Source organism: Nyctereutes procyonoides, unplaced genomic scaffold, assembly GCF_905146905.1.
Source record: "Nyctereutes procyonoides isolate TBG_1078 unplaced genomic scaffold, NYPRO_anot_genome, whole genome shotgun sequence".
Taxonomy (NCBI): Eukaryota; Metazoa; Chordata; class Mammalia; order Carnivora; family Canidae; genus Nyctereutes; species Nyctereutes procyonoides.
The window spans coordinates 14,891,949-14,913,866 of record NW_026575044.1 but is presented as its reverse complement, the minus strand read 5'-3'; the positions used below and the strand labels follow the sequence as shown (position 1 = coordinate 14,913,866).

Here is a 21,918-nt window from a genome sequence, read left to right as displayed (position 1 = left end):
GGCTTTCAGATATTTTCCAAAACTGATGGTAAAACATATATAGTAGGTAAAAACTTGGCTGTTAAAAATGAAGAGTAGAAAAAGACCAAATTTAATAGTTCAGAACCCATTTTATTTAAAGAGTGAGTAGTGGCTACTATTTCACTTTACCAGTATTACCATTTCTGACATCTTTGTTCACATTATCTTCTTTTGCTTATCTGTATAATCTCAATTTAGATAATACACTCTGGATAAACTAAAGGCTCAGGAACACCATAATTCCAGCTTGAAGACCCATATTTATATTAAGGGGTTCCAAGGAAATCACAGTTAATACGCAAACCACCACCCACCCCCTTTCCTTGGTAGGTCTTCAGTCAATCATATTAACTCCTGACATTAGGTACTTCCTGGTACAAAGTGATACTCATTTATTACAAAAAGGAAAAGGTTATTACAGAGATCTTAGATAATGTCTTTATATTTTTCCACCTTTTAGTTGTGAGGGGAGAGGGGTGTATTAGACATATAACAAGTTTCCTTTTCTTCTGGGAAGAGAATTCTTAATTCTAAGAAGTAGAATTTTATTATGAAGCAGTTGGTTTTTAAAAAAAATCTTTGACAAACCAACACCAAGAAGGGTCATGCTGAGCTTTGCCCACTGCATCCTGAGCCCCCAATACACCTCACTTCCCTTCCCCCTTTAATATTTAAATCCTTGCCACTTGTCCTTAAACCTGATCTCTAATGCCACCTGCTGTTGCAGTTATGTGTGCTCAAGAAGCGGCACCACTCTGCCTGAATATTATTCCTGCTTGACTTTTACTCTTGCATGAAAGACCAAGGTAGTTCACTATTAATAGGTCTGTAAAATAAAATTCAGGTACTATATCTTTGGTAAAATTTAACATTATAGATATAAATGACAGTGTTCCTACTAACTACAAATAATTCCAAATATCCCAAATAAAAAAAAAAAACTTATCGGGATCCCTGGGTGGCGCAGCGGTTTGGCGCCTGCCTTTGGCCCAGGGCGCGATCCTGGAGACCCGGGATCGAATCCCACGTCGGGCTCCCGGTGCATGGAGCCTGCTTCTCCCTCTGCCTGTGTCTCTGCCTGTCTCTCTCTCTCTGTATGTCTATCATAAATAAATAAAAATTAAAAAAAAACTTATCAAAAAAGCAATTTTAACTTTAAAATGTTTCCTCTTTTGGGGCGCACCTGAGTGGCTCAGTGGTAGAGTGTGATCCCAGTCTTGGGATCAAGTCCCACATCGGGCTCCTTGCAGGGAGCCTACTTCTCCCCCTCTGCCTCTCATGAATAAATAAATCTTAAAAAAAAAAAATTCCTCTTCCTAAAAGGTACAGTGATATAAAGTACAACATTTTTGAACTTTAAAAACAAAGAAAAAAGTCCTTAAAAAAATATGCATGGTCACACAACTTTTAAAAATTTATGTTAGAAGCAACACTACATGGTTTGAAAATTAAAATACTTTGCAAGTCAGAACAGAGAAAAAAAACTTCAACCCAAGATTTCTAAGAAACTGCAGACAAAAACTGAAGTGGAGTTTCCCTAAGTTTTGAGTACAAGAGAAAGCACAACATGTAAGTACCTCAACTAGGCCTTCATTCTGTTTTCTCAGGACTCACCTAAACTAAAGGGCTTTCAAATTCTTGTCCTATATCACAACTGACAATGTCTCTAAGACATGCTATCTGTGCCTCTGCCCTTATATTTACTTTGCCCCCAAAGCCCCTCTTTCTAGCAAATTCTAACAAAGATGTCAATACCTAATTCTGAATACAAACGTCTCTAATAAAGCTTTCCTCGCATATTCTCCTCCCACCTTCTCCCAACAATTCTGTGAATTCATAAATACTCTGTATTTTTGTGGAAGTTGTTATCACATGATAATAACCTGTTTAATGCACAGCATAGGCACTCAAATATTTTATGGAGAAATAAATCAAAGAACACTGTCAGGCTAGACAGAAATTATGTTCAAAATAAAGTGATATAAAATTTGATCTTCCTTTGTGAAAAGTATAAATATGAGTAATATAAGTAACGTGAGTAAAATATTAGTTCCTTAACCAGTTGTCTAAAGTGTAATAGACACGGGTGCCTGGGTGGCTCTGACGGGTAAGCCTCTGACTCTTGATTTCGGCTTAGGTCATGATCTCAGGATCTTGAGATTGAGCCCCACATCACACTCTGCACTGAGCATGCTTAGGATTCTCTCCCTCCTTCTACCTCTGTCCCACTCACCCATCCCCAGGTTGCATGCACTCTCTTTTACTCTCTCTCTGGAAAGAAAGAAAGAAAAGCCAAAATCTAGGTAGTATCTGGCCCACTTTTGCCCCAATTTCATCTCAAAACAAGTGGGATTTGGGTGCAGCAAATTAAAAACTGCTAGGCAGATTAGCTATACTAAGCAAGAGCTGAGGTACTATTATTATTATCCACATATTTTCTTATTAAAAAAATTAATCTATCAGTTCTGTAATTTAATAAAATCTCAGACCAACAGGACTTAATTAGAATACTTGGATTCACGTGGATTTTAATAACTTTCCATAAAAATAACTTCACTGAGGTTCAAAATTGCCTCTTCAATGAATTGCTTCCTAAAGAATCTATTACATTGGCACAGGCATTTCTTTTCCAAAGAGAAAACTATCTTTTGGAGGAAAATTATAATTAGCTCTGTAAATTTTATTTATAATTCACTGTGCTCATTAAATCCACTTAACTGGGCTAAAATGGCACCAAATAAACTATTCACCAGCAAAATGGTAGTCAACATGGTACTAGAGGTCAATGCTCTGCGACCTAAATGGTAATCAGGGTAGAGCAGTATTGAAATAGACCCTAATCTCTTTAGGCTCAAACAAGTTTGTTTGAATCACCTGCTACAGGAAACATGTATTTTATTTTTCATTTGTCACAAAAGTACCTTTTTTGGGGCTTAGTATCCTAAGCAAACTAAGATCATGTATAACTACACATACATGCTACACAATTTCATAACTGAAATTTTGTTTAAATGCTAGAAAGGAAGGAACATTACCTCTTCTTTTAAGTTCATGTGTAATAAATGTAGGTAAATATGACTTCCAGCTCTACTCTCACTTTCTAGCATGCTGCTATAGAAGAATAGTCCATTCTGACAACTTATGAAATGACACAGACACTATATGAAGTGGCAAGATAACAAAACCCAAAGTTTTACAGGAATTTTTTTTAAAGATATTATTTATTTATTTTAGAGAGAGAAAGAGCACGTGCAGGGAGTGGAAGGAGGGGCTGAGGGAGGAGTAGCAGACTCCCTGCTGAGCTCCAAGAGAGGCTCAATCTCCAAAGGACTAAGGGAGCTGAATCAAGAGTCAGATGCTTAACTGACTGAGCCACACAGGTGTCCCCAGCCATTTATATTTTTTAATGGGGGGGGGGACATATGTATTTGCCTGTATATACATATCTGTGGGAGATATTAAAGACACTGATGTTGGAGTTATCATCCTAGAAGATTCTTTGCACCAAGTTTGGTTCTAAAACAAGTAGTTCTTAATGTGGTATTACTTTCCAAGTGTAAATGTAAACCCGAAAATGCATTCAATATACACATCAGTTTTCTTCATTTTGATTGAGAAATGGCTATTCTGCTTGACCAGTTATTGCAGTCAGTAAGGGGTTATCACAAGATCGTCTAAAAGGGGATTCTGAAATAGAATTACTCAGAGGGGGAGAAGGATAATGATGGTAACACTATTTCATTGTTTCCCCCTTTTATCTCTTAAATTCTGAGTCATAGGAGTCTATTACCTAATCAAATTAATATTTTCTGGTCCAATATCCATACTATTACGCATGACATTTAATTTACTTGTGGGGGGGAGGGGTAGAGGGAAAAGGTGACAGCATCATCTATGCACACACATCACAGACCCAGATGTGGGTCTCAATCTTTCAACCTTGAGATCATGACCTGAGCTAAAATCAAGAGTTGGATGCTTAATTCACTGAGCCATCCAGGTGCCTCTACACATGACATTTTTTATAACAGCTTCCCATGTCCAAAGTATCCCTTGCTATCTGAATTAGTTTCTGAATTCAGAGAGCATGTTCAGGGTGAGATGGATACCTGAAAATCTCTCACTTAAACAGAAGAGCTAAAATGATAAAGCCCTGAAGATAACATAGAAGAAAATCTTCAAGAATTTGGATTTGACAGAATTTGGATTTCTTGGATGGGACACCAAACACAGGCAACAGAATAAAAAACAGACCAAGTAGTTCATCAAAACCCGAAACCCTTGTGCATAAGAGGACACTGTCAAGAGAATGAGAAGACAACCCACACAGGGGGAGTGAATATTCCCAAGTCTTACAAAGAATGTATAAAGAACCCTGTAAACTCACCAACAAAAAAAGCAGCACAATTCAACAAGTGCTATACCAATTTACTCAACATCAGCAGTGAATGAGAGAGCCTGTTTCCCTAGATTCCTGCCAACACTGAATTACTATCATTATTAGGATGAAATTTTTTAGTTTTGCCAAAATGTATTATAGAAAGTTAAGTCTCAAAATCATTGAAACATAAACCAAGTATGCCTTCACATCAAGTACACAGCATTGTAAGTCAATTATATCTTTAAATACATATTAAATTTAAAAAACATATTAAATAAGCACATTACAAATACATTAAATACAGAATTGGGATCCTTAAAATCTATGATATAACTTTATTTAAAAAGACTTTATTTACTTGACAAAGAGCACACAGACAAGCAGGGGGAGAGGCAGAGGGAGAGGGAAAAGACTCCCCACTGAGCAGAGAGCCTGATGCGGGGCTTGATCCAGGACTCTGGGATCACCACCCAAGCTGAAGGCCGATGCCACCTAAGTACCCTTATAATATTTATAATATAACTTTAAATAAAAGCCATTAAGAGAGCATCATCTCCTAATATTTTCTCAAAAGAATGAACTTCAAACTTCAATTATTAATATGCCAGTTTCTAAACAATGAATTGAAATTTTTAATAAATTAGTGAAATATTTGAAGTATGTCACATAATTCAAGAAAAGGGAAAATTTCACTCATGGAATGGAACCTGGGTTTTGTTTTTACATTTTTTTTTAAAGATTTTATTTATTTATTCATGAGAGACAGAGAGAGAGAGAGAGAGGCAGAGACACAGGCAGAGGGAGAAGCAGGCTCTATGTAGGGAGCCCGATGTGGGACTCAATCCCGGGACTCCAGGATCACGCCCTGGGCTGAAGGCAGGCGCTAAACCGCTGAGCCACTCAGGGATCCCTGGGTTTTGTTTTTAAAAATCACATAAACAGTTTTAAAAAAAATTACATCAACAGTTAATAATCATTCAATACTAATCATGACAGCAAATAATTTATTTTTTTTCAGAGGGTCTTGTTTTTGCTGACTATTGCCAAAAGAAAAATTCTACAGACAAAATATATGATCTATATTTGTTTTTACTAGTAATGTAAGGCTTAATATTTGCTTTATTTTTTATCTTATTTTTTTAGGGAGAGGGAAAGGCAGAGAATCTTAAGCAGGCTCCATGCCCAGCACAGAGCTGAACATGGGGCTCAAGCTCACAACCCTGAGATCATGACCTGAACTGAAATCAAGAGTCAGACATTTAACTGACTGAACCACACAGGCATCCTATAATAATTGCTCTAAAAGCAGCACTAACAAAAACCCAACTACTTTCGAAGAATTGGGGGTACATGTTTCAGTTACATTTGGTAAAGCCTTGTTTTAAAATAAAGCCCCCCCCCAAAAAAAAATAATAAAATAAAATAAAAGCCCCAACATGCCTCATAATATTCCATCTTTCCCTTCTTGGCCAAGGATACTTAATCTTTTTACAGTCATGAACTCCTCTAAGAAGCTGGTGAGAGCTATGTAAAAAATGTACCCAAACAAACACAAAATTCTGTACAGGCTGTCAGGTTGCCTTGTGAGGACAACCACACACACCCGCACCCTCCCAGGGACCACAGGTTGTGAAGCCAGACATCAGGCTATAAGGAAAAGAAAATATTCACAGGAACCTGTCACAAGCCAGATGCTTTATATAAATTTAATTCCGTATACAACCATTGAAGATAATAGGCATTTATAGTCCCACACTATAAAGAGAAGGCCAAGGCTGAGTAAGATAAACCCAATTGTCTGTGTGTAGCTATTAAGCTTGGGTTCTAAAAAAAAAAAAAAAAAAAATTGGGTTCTGATTCCACAGCACATGCTCCTTCCATTACTTCTGAAGCACTAATTCAGAGGTTACTAATATATCCAACATCCTATGCTAAAGTAGCTGTCTGAAAAATAAATACCAACTTAATCACTAGCAGTTCTGTAACCTTCTATCAGAAACCACAGATTATATTCTATTTAAAAACAAGATATATGGATATAAACCACCTGTGTATTGAGAGTAAATATGTACTGTGAAATCATTGAAGTACAAAACCTCATCATTAGCATGGACTATTAAAAAAAAACTATAGAAAGATTACTAAAGACAATCATACTGAAGACTTCTATAGCTGTAGAAGCTGTAACATTGTTTCAAAGGAAAAGGTCTAGATAAAAATCTTTGCCAATCAACCTTATGAAAATCCTTGAGGTCAGCAGGAAAAGATATTCCCCTCTGAGAGATGAGGAAAATAGGGCTCAGACGAGGTTAATCAATTTAGCAAAGATTCATCCCGTTCATGTTTTCAAGAACTGGTACAATACCCATTTTTTCTTGGCTTGTAATCTAACTCATTCGCAGTTCATTTTATCAACAAAACATCCCAAGCTACTTCATATGTCTATGATCTTTGAAGAATAGCAACTATTAAAAATTTGTGGATGCTACAGCAATTTGGAGAAAAACAAAAGTGCCTGTATCATTAAGGTTTCTGGTAACATGTAAAAAGCACATGAATTTGATGTTAAGGAATTAACAGTAAAAATCAAGTTATTTCATGCAGTCAGGAATATTCCAAAATTTTAGCCAGAGTGTTAAGTCAATTCTTTCTACCTAGATTCAATGTTTTACTTATATATGCATATAATTTAAGTATGCATGTGGACCTGTATGGTACCCATCACCTGAAATTAGATATTATATGAAATGGCTAAAACTTGTGGTCAACACATGACCTAAAATAAATTTAGTATCTTTACTACAGAGTAAATAGAGTTAAGAAAAATCAGTTATTATATTTGGATAGCCTATGAGAAAGAAGGGATGGGGACGATTTTTAATGTATTAACTTGCTTTATGAGGAGTGACAGGAATTAATCCTTGTATTAAACAATTCATTGTACAAAAGCTTTCAACATATGGCATGCCTGAGTGGCTCAGTTAAACATCTGACTCCTGATTTTGGCTTAGGTCATGATGTCAGGGCTATGAGATGGAGCCTTGCTTAGATTCTCTCTCTCCCTCTCCCTCTGCCCCTCCCCTAACTCCTCACTCTCTCCCATCTTCTATTAAAAAACAAAACAAACAAGAAAACCCAAAACCAAAATGGAACAAAAAACCCACAAAAGCTTTCAACATATGTTAATAAACTGGATCCCTATAACCACCTCAAAAGACAGGTGGTATTATAATCATTAAACATCTTTGAGCCTCAATTTCTTCCCTATTAATCTGTCTAGTAAATAAGAAGGTGAGATTCAAATCTAGGTTTCCTGATTACAAACCCAGTATTCTTTCCCAACGCCATGCAGTAGTAACAACATAGGTATATCCCATTTCAAACACCTGACATAAAAACACAAAATGCATACATGGTCACCCTGCCATGCATAGCCCTAGACAAGCCTCAGAGCCTGTTGTAGTCTCAAAAAAAAAAAAAAAAAAAGACTATTTGGAGATAATACAGAGATTAAACTCAAACTTCCATAATAAGTATCAATGTTAAATAAAAAGTCCATATAGAGAAATCCTCGGATCCCCAATGAGCACAAGGTGCTGGCAATTGTACTCACCCGTCTTGAAGGACAGTGCTCATCCTTCTCCTCTGTCATCTTCCCACCTTTAAGTGCTTTCCTTGGGTGCTTGATAGTTGTTTTTATGGCAGGTCGACATACATAGTTCTCCAAGTTTTTTGGAGGTTTTTTAGTTCTCTTAGCCTGAAGGCCAATTTTCAATTTTAAGTTTCCCTCTGAAAAGTTTGTTTCTTTCACTGAAAACTGTTGCTGTGCATCAGTCAAACCATCCTCCTTCCCTGCTTCGCTGTTTCTGTCCCGATTCCACTTGCGAAGGTCCTCTTCCTCTTTCGTGTTGTTCTCTAGCTCTCCTTCTCTCTTGCTGACCACTGTGCCGGTACCAAGGGCAGAAGGACTCTTCCTTGAAAATCCTTCCGAGTCAGAACCCAATCCTAACATAGCAGTATTTCTAGGGTCCATCACAAGTGTCTGTTATTGCCAAAGAAGCTTATGAAAATTTTACAGAACTGTGTTCCATAAAAAACAGGGATCTCCAAAACTTGCATCCAGCATCTCTTTCTCTGCAGGATAAACCATAACAAATATTCATCAGAATAGAAGCAACTACTGATTAATATGAGAAATAGGTATAAGGGGAGAGGGACAAGGAGGCCAAGAAGAACCCCAAATCACAGTTAAAACTAACCAAAATATAGTACAAAATGAATTTAATATAGTTATAAATAAACTTAAAATTTTTAGAGTAAGCTTATTATTCTACAGCTATCATTAAACAGGCTATAGTGATACATGTTGGGAATTGGTTTAGCGCTCCATTTATAAGGCTTTTCAGGTTAGGACTCTTTTTTTAAAAAAAATTATTTATTTATTAATTCACGAGAGAGAAACAGAAAGAGGCAGAGACATAGGCAGAGGAAGAAGCAGACTTCCTGCGGGTAGGCTGATGTGGGACTCGATCCCAGGACCCCGGATCACGCCCTGAGCCAAAGGCAGACGCTCAACTACTGAGCGACCCAGGTGCCCCCAGATGAGGACTCTTAGGCAAGAATTCTTTGCTGCTGGTGTACAATTCAACTCTGAATTCATACACTCACTCATTCATTCAAAAATATTTCTGGGCTCCTATCATGTGTCAGGCATTGTATAATAATCTGGTAATACAGTACTTGGCAAAACAGACCCAGTTCCTAAATTTACAAGCCTTATACTCTAGTGAGAAAGACAAATACTAAAAAATTGTTATACAAATCATTTATAACAATTGTTATAAAAATTCTGAAAACCACAAATTTAATCTTACAAGTTTTCCTGATAGCAAATAGTCAGTGGACATTTTTATTTATTTATTTATTTATTTATTTATTTATTTATTTATTTATTTATTTATTTATTTATTTATTTATGATAGTTACACAGAGAGAGAGAGAGATGCAGAGACACAGGCAGAGGGAGAAGCAGGCTCCATGCACCGGGAGCCTGATGTGGGATTCGGTCCCGGGTCTCCAGGATCGCGCCTCGGGCCAAAGGCAGGCGCCAAACCGTTGCGCCACCCAGGGATCCCCTCAGTGGACATTTTAATTCCCCAAATTCATACTCTTTTCCTAAATCATAAAATATTTTTAAACAAGCAAATTATTATTTTCAACAGATGTACACCTTACCTGAGAATCTAAATAATCTACACAGGGCAAACTTCTCATAAAGATCCTCAGGAAACCAGATTACCATATAATCAAAAGGCTGACTAGCCAATACAAAACCAAAACAATTCACTATTCTTGAGGATGGACAGACTAGTCTTTATTCTAAATACTCGATCCTGGGACCAGGATCACGCCCTGAGCCAAAGACAGACGCTCAACTGCTGAGCCACCCAGGCGTCCTGAAGATCCTATTCCTTAGAACATTCCATTTATGAAACTATGTATATTTCATAGTTTAAACTATGAACCTTAAGACATTTCTGTACAACAAGATTATAAAATTCTCAAAGACAAAGATCATGTAACTATTTCACAATTTCTACAAGGAATGTAAGTAAAATGCATTAACCTGATGACTGGCAATACAGCAAGGGTTTGATAGAAGATACCAACAATTAGTTATTATTACGAATAATAGCAGTTAGCAGTATATTAAGTACTTGACAAATACTGGCCAATGACTCAACTCTTCAGTTTGTTCCTACTCTTTTCAGTCATAAGGATAATCTTCCAATCAGCTGACAATTCTTGCTGTCTACTGCTTCACAGATTAACACTTCACAATAGTTTTCAAGGCTTTTCACAATCCAGCTCTTTAAGTATTCAACCTTGTTGGTCCTTACTTCCTAACACACATCCCCTATGATGTTGTCAATTCAGTTTCCCTTACCGTCCCTAACAAATCAAGTTCATTTCTGCTTCTGTGCCATGTGCTTTCCTTCCCTCCAAAAGTACAAAGTCCTATTTTATCCACGATGGGTTCAAATCCTGAAATTTAAAACTCAGAGAACCAGAAGATTTTTCCTAACTCACTAGTGACAAAATCTGACCAGATCTGATCTGGATCTATTTGGTCTTAATTACCACAATTTTTGTGAATAGTCATACATTTTAATGTAAAAGTATTAATGTGCTTGATGAAGGAGTGCTACTCTAAGCATCACTACATTGTCTTTCTAAAAGTAAAAAAAAAATGTAGTAGGTGGGGGGATGGGGTGACAGGAAGACAGGCACTGAGGAGGGCACCTGACGGGAGGAGCACTGGGTATCATACTATATGTTGGCAAATAGAACTTCAATAAAATAAAAATAAAAAACACACACAACAAAAAAAATAGAACCAAAAAAACCAAACTTTTGTATGATGGCTTGTGGACATCTAGTCTCACACTTATTTTTAATTAAGCTTGCACTGACCAGATCCCTCCCTAAAAACCTATTATCCATATAGGATCACAATTTGAGTAATCAGTTTTTTTTTCTTGCTCCACATATGTCAACCACATCTCCAAATAAGATTATAGTTACAGTATAAGTTTCATGAGGGTAGGGACCTCTTTTGGCTTGTTCCCCACTGTTTCCCCAGCATTCAGAACAATGAGCAGCACATATATTAGTACCCAATAAATAGCTGAATGAATTTTAAGGCCCCCATAGCTTCTAACATAATGTCTGGCATGTAGAAAATGTTTCTCCTTTCTTTTCTTTTCAAGTATTTTATTTATTCATGAGAGAGACACAGAAAGAGGCAGAGACACAGGCAGAGGGAGAAGCAGGCTTCATTCAAGGAGCCTGATGTGGGACTCGATCCCAGATTCATGAATCATGCCCTGAGGCAGACGCTCAACCACTGAGCCACCCAGGCGTCCCTTATTTTACATTCCTAAATGCTAACCTCAACTGGGCCTTTAGTGCTAAAACATGTTTCCCTAACCCACCACTCTCCTATACAACTACCTCAAGTTGGCTCCACCCTCACTGACTTTGCTTCCAATCTGATGATGGCAGTAGAAACAATCAGAAGACAACTGCCACAGGCTTCCACTATAGTGCATACCTACCCACCTCCTGGTGTCTGCTCCTATAGATTCTGCCTTCCCTACTATCATAATATACTGGGGTGCCTGGGTGGCTCAGCCAGTTTAGCATCCGACTCTTGGTCTCAGCTCAGGTTTTAATATCAGGGTCATGAGTTCAAGCCCCAAGTTGGGCTCCACACTAGGTGTAGAGACAATTAAAGAAATATCTATATTTATACATCTCCAACCCCACCACTTGAGCACTGAATCCTATCCACCTTGCCTTCTCAAGAGCTTTATTTGGGCAACCTATCCTTTCTCCCTTGCAACATCCATTTCTCATTTTTCCTCTGGATGATGCCTAACAGCATGAAAACACAGTACAATATTTCTCATCTAAGAAAACTCTTGACCCCGTATCTTCTACCAGCTTCCCATTTCTCTGTCCCTGCCCCGTACAACAAAACTTCTTCAAAGAGGAGTCCATTCTCACCATCTCTAAATCCTTGTCTTTTTTCTCTGGAATGCACTGATCACATTTCTACCACCATCTCTCCACAGAAAGTCCTGGTCAAGGTCACCAATGTACTCAACACTGCTAAGTACACCAGTGAGTTCTTAGTTGTCCACACAACCTAGCTAAAGAATGTGACACAGTAGAACAGCCCCTTCATCTCTGCACAGACTTCCAAGAGCCCTCTCTGGATTCTTCTGCCTTACTGGCTAATCAACCTCAGTCTCCTTTGTTAGTTTTTTCTTTTCTCCCCAAACTTTAAACACTGGAGCACCCCAGGGTATGTTCTTCTGTTGCCTATCTACTACATCTACTTGCTACATAAACCAAATCTAATCTTCTAGCCTTAAATTCCATCTAACATTATTGATTCAAAAATTTCTATCATAGGCACAAACACCTTTCTCAAACTTTAGACTCCTATACTCTAAATGCCTACTTGACACAATGCCTAGATGTCTACTAGTTAGGCACCGCAAGCTTAGCATGTCTAAAACCAATTCATCTTCTCCCTCATCCCCCCATGTGCTCATCCCACAGGCTGCCTCATCTCAATAAATAAATGCAACTCCAGCTAGAAGTATTTAGACTAAAAATTCCTAATCACCCTTAATTCCTTTCTCTTGCCTCACATGTCCATTTAGTCGGCAAAGTCTTCCTTACCTTTGAAATACATGGACAACCTATTTCCTGCTAATTTGACCACTACCACTCAGATCCAAGTAATAACATCTCACCTGGTCTACTGCAAAACTCTTCACTGGCTCCTTGCTTCAGCCCTTTGTAGCTCTCTACAGTCTTCTCAACACAGCAGCCAGGTGATCCTTCTAAAGCTCGTATCAGATCCATCTCACTCCTCTGCTCAACACCCTTTCAATGGCTTCCCGTCTCACTCAAAGCAGAAGTCAAAGTCCTTACAATGGTCTAAAGGCCCTATTTTACTCTGGCATACAATCCTCTCTGCCTCCTTTCCATCTATTACAAAAATCTCCACTTAGTTCCAAGAAGGGGGGCACGGGTCTCCTTCTGTTTCTCAAGTAAAGAAAAATACTCCTACCGCAGGCCCTTTGCAATTATTATTCTGCTTGATGAGAATTCTCTTATCGCAGACAACTGCATGGTTTGCTCTTTCATGTCCTTCACATGTTTGCCTAAACGTAACCTTACAGAACAGGAATCCCTGACAGTCCTTTGTAAAACAGAAAAACACTCATCTCACCATCTTCTCCTAACACTCTGTCCTATTTTATTTTTCTACATGACTCTTCTCACCATCTGATGTACAATGTATTTATTTATTGTTGATATCTTTCCATTGGGATGTAAAATCCACCAGGAAATAGATTTTTGTCAGTTTAGTTCAATGTAATGTCCTAGCACCTAGAACTGTACCTGACATGTAAGAGGTGTTCAATAATTATTTGAATTAATGGCATGTTTTTTGTGATATATATATATATATATATATATATATTTTTTTTTTTTTTTAAGATTTTACTTATTTGACAGAGAAAGAGAGCACAAGTAGGGGGAGTAGCAGGCGGAGGGAGAGGGAGAAGCAGACTCCCCACTGAACAGGGAGCCTGATGCAATGTGGGACTCGATTCCAGGACCCTAGGATCATGACCTGAGCCCAAGGCAGATGCTTAACTACTAAGCTATTCAGGCGCCCCTACATTACTAGCTTTAATATGTTCCTTTTCTAGTTCTTTGCTCCTCTTTTTTCTTAAATCTTCTTTCTTGTTTCTTACTTAAGTAGGCTCCATGTCCAGAGTGGAATCCAACATAAGTCTTGAACTCACAACCCTGAGGTCAAGAGTCAAACACTTGGGGCACCAGGTTGGCTCAGCTGATCAAACATCTGACTCTTGATTTCAGCTCAGGTCATGAGATCAAGCCTTACGTCTGGCTCCTGGCTCCAAGCTCAGGCTGCTGACAATTCACTACCTTTCCTTCTGTCCCTCTCCTTGTTCTCTGCCTCTCTGACACTGTCTCTCTAAAATACATAAATCTTAAAAAAAAAAAAAAAAGAGTTGGACACTTAACTGAGCCCCCCAGGCACATGTTTTAATTTTTAATACCCATCTTAGGCTCATGGGTGGTTCAGCTGGTGAAGCATCTGCATTCAGGTCATGATTCTGATCCCTGCTCAGCAGGGAGCCTGCTTCTCCCTCTCTCTCTGCCACTCCCTTGCTATGCTCACTCTTGCAATCTCTCTGTCAAATAAAAAATATATATATATATTTTAAAAAATTAATACCCATCCTGTGTTTCATGTTACTAGGTGAATTGATAGACCTGTCATATATTTTTTTGGTTAGTCATGAAAACAAATCTGTCCTAAAATAAAAACAAATAATTTACACAAAAATAACTGCTTTTATAATATTCACTCAGAAACACATTTTAAACTTTCCCTGCAATTTATTCATAACAAAGGAATTCCAGAACTCTTAATATATACGTATAAAAGTGAAGCAGAATTTCAGTATTTCCTCCAAAGAACTCAAAAGCATTTATACCAGCACTTAGTCACTTTTAACACATTCCAGAGAAGGGTTTGGAGAGCATGATTCTCTTCACTTTAAAATGGAAAAATTGAATCTGAGTGACAAAGATTATTATATAAATAGAATACCAATAAACCAAAAAAGAATTTATTTGACAACACTGATCACTACCCCAGAAATGTTTGTAAGAATAGAGAAACATTATGCTTCCCTAACTTGATCAAAGAGGAATAAGAATAGTGTGCCGAAGGGCATATTTTGTGAACCCATCTAGGCATTGAGACTGGAAAAGCATGATGGGCAAACACTACATACCAAATTTAAGTGTTTCTAGTAAAGATAAATCCAAATTCTGAGGATACTTCACAACATAGAATGCTTTTTATCTGCTAAATGTAAACTGCTTGAAAACCAATCCCTACACCAGCTGCCAGAATGCTGATTCTGAACTTTGAAAGCAGTGTTCTTTGTGAATGATACTCTTTTAAGTTTTTGGAAAGGTATCTATATAATCTAGGTATGCTGTCCAGGGATAAGAATGCCACGTTGTTACAAAATGTATTCTGGTGACTACTACAATATATTCAAGTCAAAATACAGTTACTAGGAGAAACACAGAACTAAAGACTGCTAGAATCTCTTTGCTTTAAGAGACAAATTCAATATTCATCTCACAGGCAACTTTGGGATTTATAGGATATATTTAAATCACTAAAACAATCCAGAACAATCTAGTCCAAATTCAAGGGAAACTAACACTAAATCTATAGCATGAAGTCCTTTTGCTATGATCATTTTATTTTTTTTTTAAGAAATTTTACTTTCTTTTTTTTTATTTTTTTAATTTATTTTTGATAGTCACACACAGAGAGAGAGAGCGAGGCGCAGAGACACAGGCAGAGGGAGAAGCAGGCTCCATGCACCGGGAGCCCGATGTGGGATTCGATCCTGGGTCTCCAGGATCGCGCCCTGGGCCAAAGGCAGGCGCCAAACCGCTGCGCCACCCAGGGATCCCGCTACGATCATTTTAGCTGTGAACAAACTTTTTAGAAAATTACTAATTGGGATGCCTGGGTGCCTCAGCGGTTGAGCATCTGCTTTCAGCTCAGGGCATGATCCTGAGGTCCTGAGATCGAGTCCCACATTGGGCATTGGGCTCCCTGCAGCGAGCCTGCTTCTCTCTCTGCCTCTCTCTCTGCCTGTCTCTCTCATGAATAAAAAATAAAAATGGGCAGCCCCAGTGGCGCAGCAGTTTAGTGCCACCTGCAGCCCGGGTGTGATCCTGGAGACCTGGGACGGAGTCCCATGTCGGGCTCCCTGCATGGAGCCTGCTTCTCTCTCTGCCTGTGTCTCTCTCTCGCTCTATGAATAAATAAACAAATAATCTTAAAAAAAATAAAATAAAATCAACTACATATTTTTTAAATACTACAAAATTGAGTCCTTATAGTGGATGCAGCATATGTAAAAACAAAACAAAACAAAACAAAAACAAAAAACAAAACCAAAAAAATATATATCTAAAAATTTACTGAGCTCTTAATATGTGCAAAGCTCTATGCTAATGCATTATATAGATTATCTCAGTTACTATCATTCCATTTTCAGAGATGTAAAAAAAACCAGTTAATAACCAATAAAAGGTTGAGCCCAGGTCTGTCTGGCTCCTTTCAAATACTAGGTTATACTGCCTCCCAAAGAGCGTTTTTATTCCTGGTCTTATCACTCCTCTCTCTTATATGTAGCATACTTGCTGTTTGAAATTCTTACTTGCCTTCTACACTTACACATTCTATTGGCTCTCCAACTACCTGTGCAACCATTATATCATTTCCTTTATGTGTTCATCATTCTTAATCTACCCCTTCATTCAATGAATATTTTGAGAGCCTCAAAATATATTTTGAGAATATATTTAAAATACAAAGGTTGTATTTTGTGACAACCACTGTAGAAATAGTTATAAGTAATACAGTATGGTTCTAGGTCTTAGGAACTTTAAATTTTAGAGGAGGAGGCCAATAAATGACTACTTAACTATGCAACTGTAACATGATAGGTGTGAAGGTATTATCTATATGAGGTAGTATATCAAGGAAACTTAGAGGGATAGGGAACATATCTTAGAAAAACAGTTAACTTTAAGCTGAAGCCTAGTTTGAGTAGGAAACAGCAGGGCAAAATGTAGAGGTAAGTGTGTTCTAAAAATAGGGAATAGTATGTATAAAAAGTCCCTGAGATTGTAAAGATTAACAGCAGATAAACCAAAGGGGGGACAGCACAAAACAAAAGTGGAAAGATAAATGAAAATAGCTTTCAAAGAGCCTTGTTGGGCTACCTCAAGCACTGGAATCCAAAAAGCAGCTCTGAGAAGCAGAGTAAAAAGATACAGTTTATACTTGAAGAAAACTTCTCTGGCTGCTGTGGAAGAATGATTAGAAAGAGCAAAAGTTGGGGTGCCTGGGTGGCTCAGCTGGGGTCATGATCTCAGGGTCATGAGATCCGGTCTGGAGTTGGACTGACTCAGCTCGGAGTCAGCTTGAGATTCTCTCCCTATCCCGTTGTCCCTCTCTCAACTCGTACTATTTCTAAAATAAATAAAATCTTCAAAAAGGAAGAAAGACAGAAGAAGTTGATTCTGGACTATCAATTATAAAATTGACAGATTAGGGAAATAGCACTGGAAACAAAAAAACGGATGCATTGAGAGTTCAAAGGCATAACTGATTCAATTTGTCAGCAAGATGTAGGAAAGGAGGGAGAGAACTGAAGACTTAAGCAACTGGTGAATAGGTATGGTGGTACCACTTAAACATTCCATCAACAACTATTTACCAATTGCCTATTATGTAACAGGAACTGGGGATATAGCAGTGCAAAAACATAAAAATTCCTGACCTCATGGGGCTGACATTATAAAAGTTGTCTACTGGGATGAGACAGAAAAGGGGAGATTAAGAGTTCAGTAAGTATATTAAATTTTAGATATCTGTGAAACATTTAAGTGGAAAGGTCAAGCCAACAGCTAGGAACACATGTACACAACATATAGAGAGGGAGGCTGTATGATAGCACTGTATAAAATATATAATGGAGTTTTATAATTTTTTTCCAACTTAATAAGAAAGATAATTTATCTTAACTCTAATATGTAAGAATAACTTTTCTTTCTTTTTTAGGTAAGTACACTTATCTAAAATTACCACATTGCAGATTGAATAATGCTGGTAGATTTTAGGCTTAAAATAAGTCTAGTTTGTCTCATCTGTGATAAATTTTTGTTTTCTCGGTGGTCTTTATCAAACAAAGAGACTGTAATCATTGTTCTAATTCTCAACAGTAGAAAAAACAGGTATCAATAAACTGTATAAGACTTAAAAAAAAACACAGCACATCATGCATCTTAATTTGTCCTAGCTTTCATACTTTTTAATCATACATCTTACAGATGACCATCCTATTTCTTAGGATATATCATATTAGCCAAGGAAGCATAGTACCACCAGTTGATTAAGTCAGAAACCTGGCAGTCATCCTTGATTCCTCTCACTCCCTTAATCCCAACATGAACCATATATATATATATATATATATATATATATATATATATATATATATATATATATAAAATACAACAGCTTTCTAACTTCTCTGCATATCTGCCTTGTTCTTCTATCCCTTCTCTAAGATGTAGCTAGAAATAGGATTAAAAAATAATCTGATTATGTCATTTCCCTGCTAGACCAAGAGAGAGCTCCCTGATGAGTGCTCATGAAGCATTCTGTAAGTCTCTTAACACACATCCTTGAATGTTATATGCTTAGTTAGGGACTGTGAACTCAGGGCCAAGGCACATGGTTTCACACTAAACAAAACGGCCAATTCAAAAGGGCACCATTCACATTGTAAATATCTTACATTTGATTTTTATAAAAATTTTCTGTGGAGAAATGAATAGGAATGAAAAATGGTACAGACACTTTGGAAAACAGTTTGGCAGTTCCTCAAAAGGTTAAATAGAGTTACCAGATGGCTCAGCAAGTTACTGCTTAGGTATATACCCAAGAAAAATGAAAACACAGGTACACAGAAAAGTTGTATACAAATGTTCACAGCAACATGATCTATACAATGGAATGTCATTCACCACCAACAACAAAAAAATGAAGTCTGGGGCACTTAGGTAGCTCAGTCTGTGTCCGACTCTTGATTTTAGCTCAGGTCATGATCTCAGGGTCCTGGGATAGAGGCTTTGTTGGGATCCGTCCCCAGTAGGGATTCTGCTTGAGATTCTCTCCTGCTGCCCTTCCCCACACTCACATGTGCTCTCTCTAATAAATAAATCTTAAAAAAAAAAAAAAAAGGAATGAAATACTGGTACATATTTAAAAAAAAAGGAATGAAACACTGGTACATATTATAATAAGGTTTAAGATCTTAAACATTATGCTAAATGAAAGACACACTAGTTCTAGAATACAACAAATTATATTCCATTTATGCAAAATGTCCAAAAAAGGCAAATCCAAAGAGAAAGCAAGTAGATTAGTGGCTACCTAGGGATAGGGGAAAAGGGGAATGTCTGGGATGGGGAGACTGCTAGCTAACGGACCAAGATCAAATGTTCTAAAATTAGGTAGTGGTGGTGGCTGAATAACTATGTGAATATATCAAGAACCACTGAATTGTACACTTTAAATTAATGAATTTTATAGGACACTAAATGCATCTCAATGCCATTTAAAATTTTCTGGCAGACCAAAATAAGGTATCTTGTGGAAGGTGTTCCTTTCCTTGCGTAAAAACAAAATATGGGTTAGTGGTAATCCTGCAAAAATGTTCAATTACAGCTTTCAACGTGGCAACAAGCTGATTTATATGACATATGTTGCTATGTGTTGACCTAATTGGCTATTCATTTGGAGAAAACAAAGTCAGATCCATTCTTCATGTTATACACAAATATAATTTCCTCATGGATTAAAGAGCTGTATGTAAAAATGAAAGTACTTGAGGGATATTTGTGAATATTTCTATAGTCTATTGTAGAGAAACCTTTCTATGATGTTTTTTTTAAGATTTTATTTGTTTATTCATGAGAGATAGAGAGGCAGAGACACAGGCAGAGGGAGGAAAACAGGTTCCATGCCGGGAGCCTGATATGGAAACTCAATCCTGAGACTGCGGGATCATGCCCTGAGCCAAAGGCAGAGACGCTCAACCACTGAGCCACCCAGGTGTCCCTGTAGAGAAACCTTGAGCAAATCAAGAAACTAGAAGCCAAAAAAGGAAAATACTGACAGATTTGATTACATAAAAACACAGATCAGTATGGTTAAGAGTTATTCTATAAGATGATATGAGAGATGTGCACAGGCAATCATAGAAGAGATGGAAATAATCAAGAAGAAACAGAAAGAGACATCACATCAATAATAGCCAGGGAGGTATGAGTTAAAATAAGACCATTTTCACTCATCAGTTTGGTTGAAATTTAATACACTGATAAAAACTAATAGTAGCAGGACACTAGTTGAGTGGTTTGAGCATCTGCCTTTGGCTCAGGGCATGATCCCAGAGTACTGGGATCAAGTCCCACATCGGGCTCCCTGCATGGAGCCTGCTTCTCCCTATGCCTGTGTCTCTGCCTCTTTCTCTCTCTGTATCTCTCATGAATAAATAAAATCTTAAAAAAAAAAAAAAGAATACTAGCAAAGTATACAGGAAAATAAACACTAGTGGCCACCATCATTTATTGTGGAAAGCAAAATCTACAGCATCTATGCTGTAATTTTAAGTTTTACATACTCTCTGACTTCAACAGCAATTCTACTTTTGAGACTCTATCATAGAAAAACAAAAGCACAAAAAAAAAAGAAAAACAAAAGCATTAATAAATTATATATTGCAGCACTGCTTAATGTGGCCATACCAAAAAAGTTAAATATATATACATTCTCTCTCTCTCTCTCTCTCTCTCTCTCTCTCTCACACACACACACACACACACACACACACACACACACACAGAACCGTGTCTGCCTTTTTTCAGTAAAAGAGCAAGCATGATGTTACATGTACAGAAATAGGAAAAAAATGTATGCATAACAGAAATAAATATAAATGATTATACATCAGCTGACAGCACTGGTTACTTTAGGGGTAAAGGTCTGGAAGTAAAAAGGAAATAAAATTCTACATATTTTTTCTTGATTATTACAGAATTTGTATTAGTTTTATAACAAAAATCCAGTAAGAACATATTTTTTAAAAGATCTGAAATACAAAAAAAAAAAAAAATCAGAAATACACATAGCTACCATATGTCCATACCTCTCAAAGTCTTATTGTATTCATATCTACATGAAATTAAGCAAAGTAAACCAATTAACTCTGGACATATTTTCTAACTCCATTATTCTTCTACTGTCTAGCTATTTTCTTAAAACACTCCTGTTCATTTCCATTCAATCAAGTACCACTTACTACACATATCTTTTTTTATGATGTTACTGTAGTTAAGAACACGTAACACGAGATTTGCCCTCTTAAAATTTTTAAGTATGCAATATGGTACTGTTGACTATAGGCACAATGCTGTACAGCACATCTCCAGAACTTATTCATCTTGCTTGACTGAAACTTCATACCTGTTGGTATGGAATTCTCCATTTCCCCCACTCCTAACTACATACCTCCTCAAATAGAACACCATTTTTTTTTAAGGGGGGGGGAGATAAACTGGACTTTATAAAAAATATGAACTTCTGTTTATCAAAACAAACCATGAGAGTGAAAAGGCAAGCCACACATTGGATCATGTTATGTGCAATGCATATACTGGAGAAAAGGATTGCATTCAGAATATTTATTAAGAGCAGGTACTTCACAAAGATACCCAGATATCCAACAGGCACTAAAAGATGCTCAACCTCACCAATAATCAGGGAAATGCAAATCAATACCACAGTGAATACTATTACCTAATAAAATGGCTAAAATTAAAAAGAATGACAACAAATGTTGGTGAAGGTGTGGAACAAAAGAAATACCTACACATTCCCGGTATAGTTACAATGTCATACAATCAGTTTGGAAAACTGTTTGACAATATTAACTAAAGATAAAAATAGGCTTACCCTGTGGCCCAGCAATTCCACTCCTAGGTATATGCCAAAGAGAAATGAGTGCATATTGTTCACCAAAAGAGGGGAGGTGGCTGGGTAAGGCTTCTCAGCATCAACTTGAACTTTGTCTCAGAAGATGGGTAGGTGTTCTCTAAGCAGCCAGGCACTGAGAGGAACATGAAAGTCATGGAGATATAAACAAACTGTGTTTGGGAATGGCAACGGTTCCAAACAGCTGAAGCACAAGGGTAAGAGACCCAAAAAGACACAAAGCTGAAGTGGTTGGCAG

General features: G+C 37.3%; 1 protein-coding gene across 4 annotated transcripts in view; it reads right to left on the bottom strand.

Annotated features, from left to right (window-relative positions):
• The window catches only part of ASH1L (ASH1 like histone lysine methyltransferase), a 176,288-nt gene that overhangs the window by 141,182 nt on the left and 13,188 nt on the right, over positions 1–21,918 (bottom strand). For 3 of the 4 annotated variants that reach the window (XM_055323449.1, XM_055323447.1, XM_055323450.1), the window contains exon 2: positions 8,016–8,536. In XM_055323449.1, the coding sequence (XP_055179424.1) occupies positions 8,016–8,435 (420 nt within the window). In that variant the 5' untranslated portion in view covers positions 8,436–8,536. Of the gene's footprint in view, positions 1–8,015; positions 8,537–21,641; positions 21,796–21,918 lie in introns of all 4 variants that reach the window. The other variant, XM_055323448.1, reaches the window with a different exon arrangement.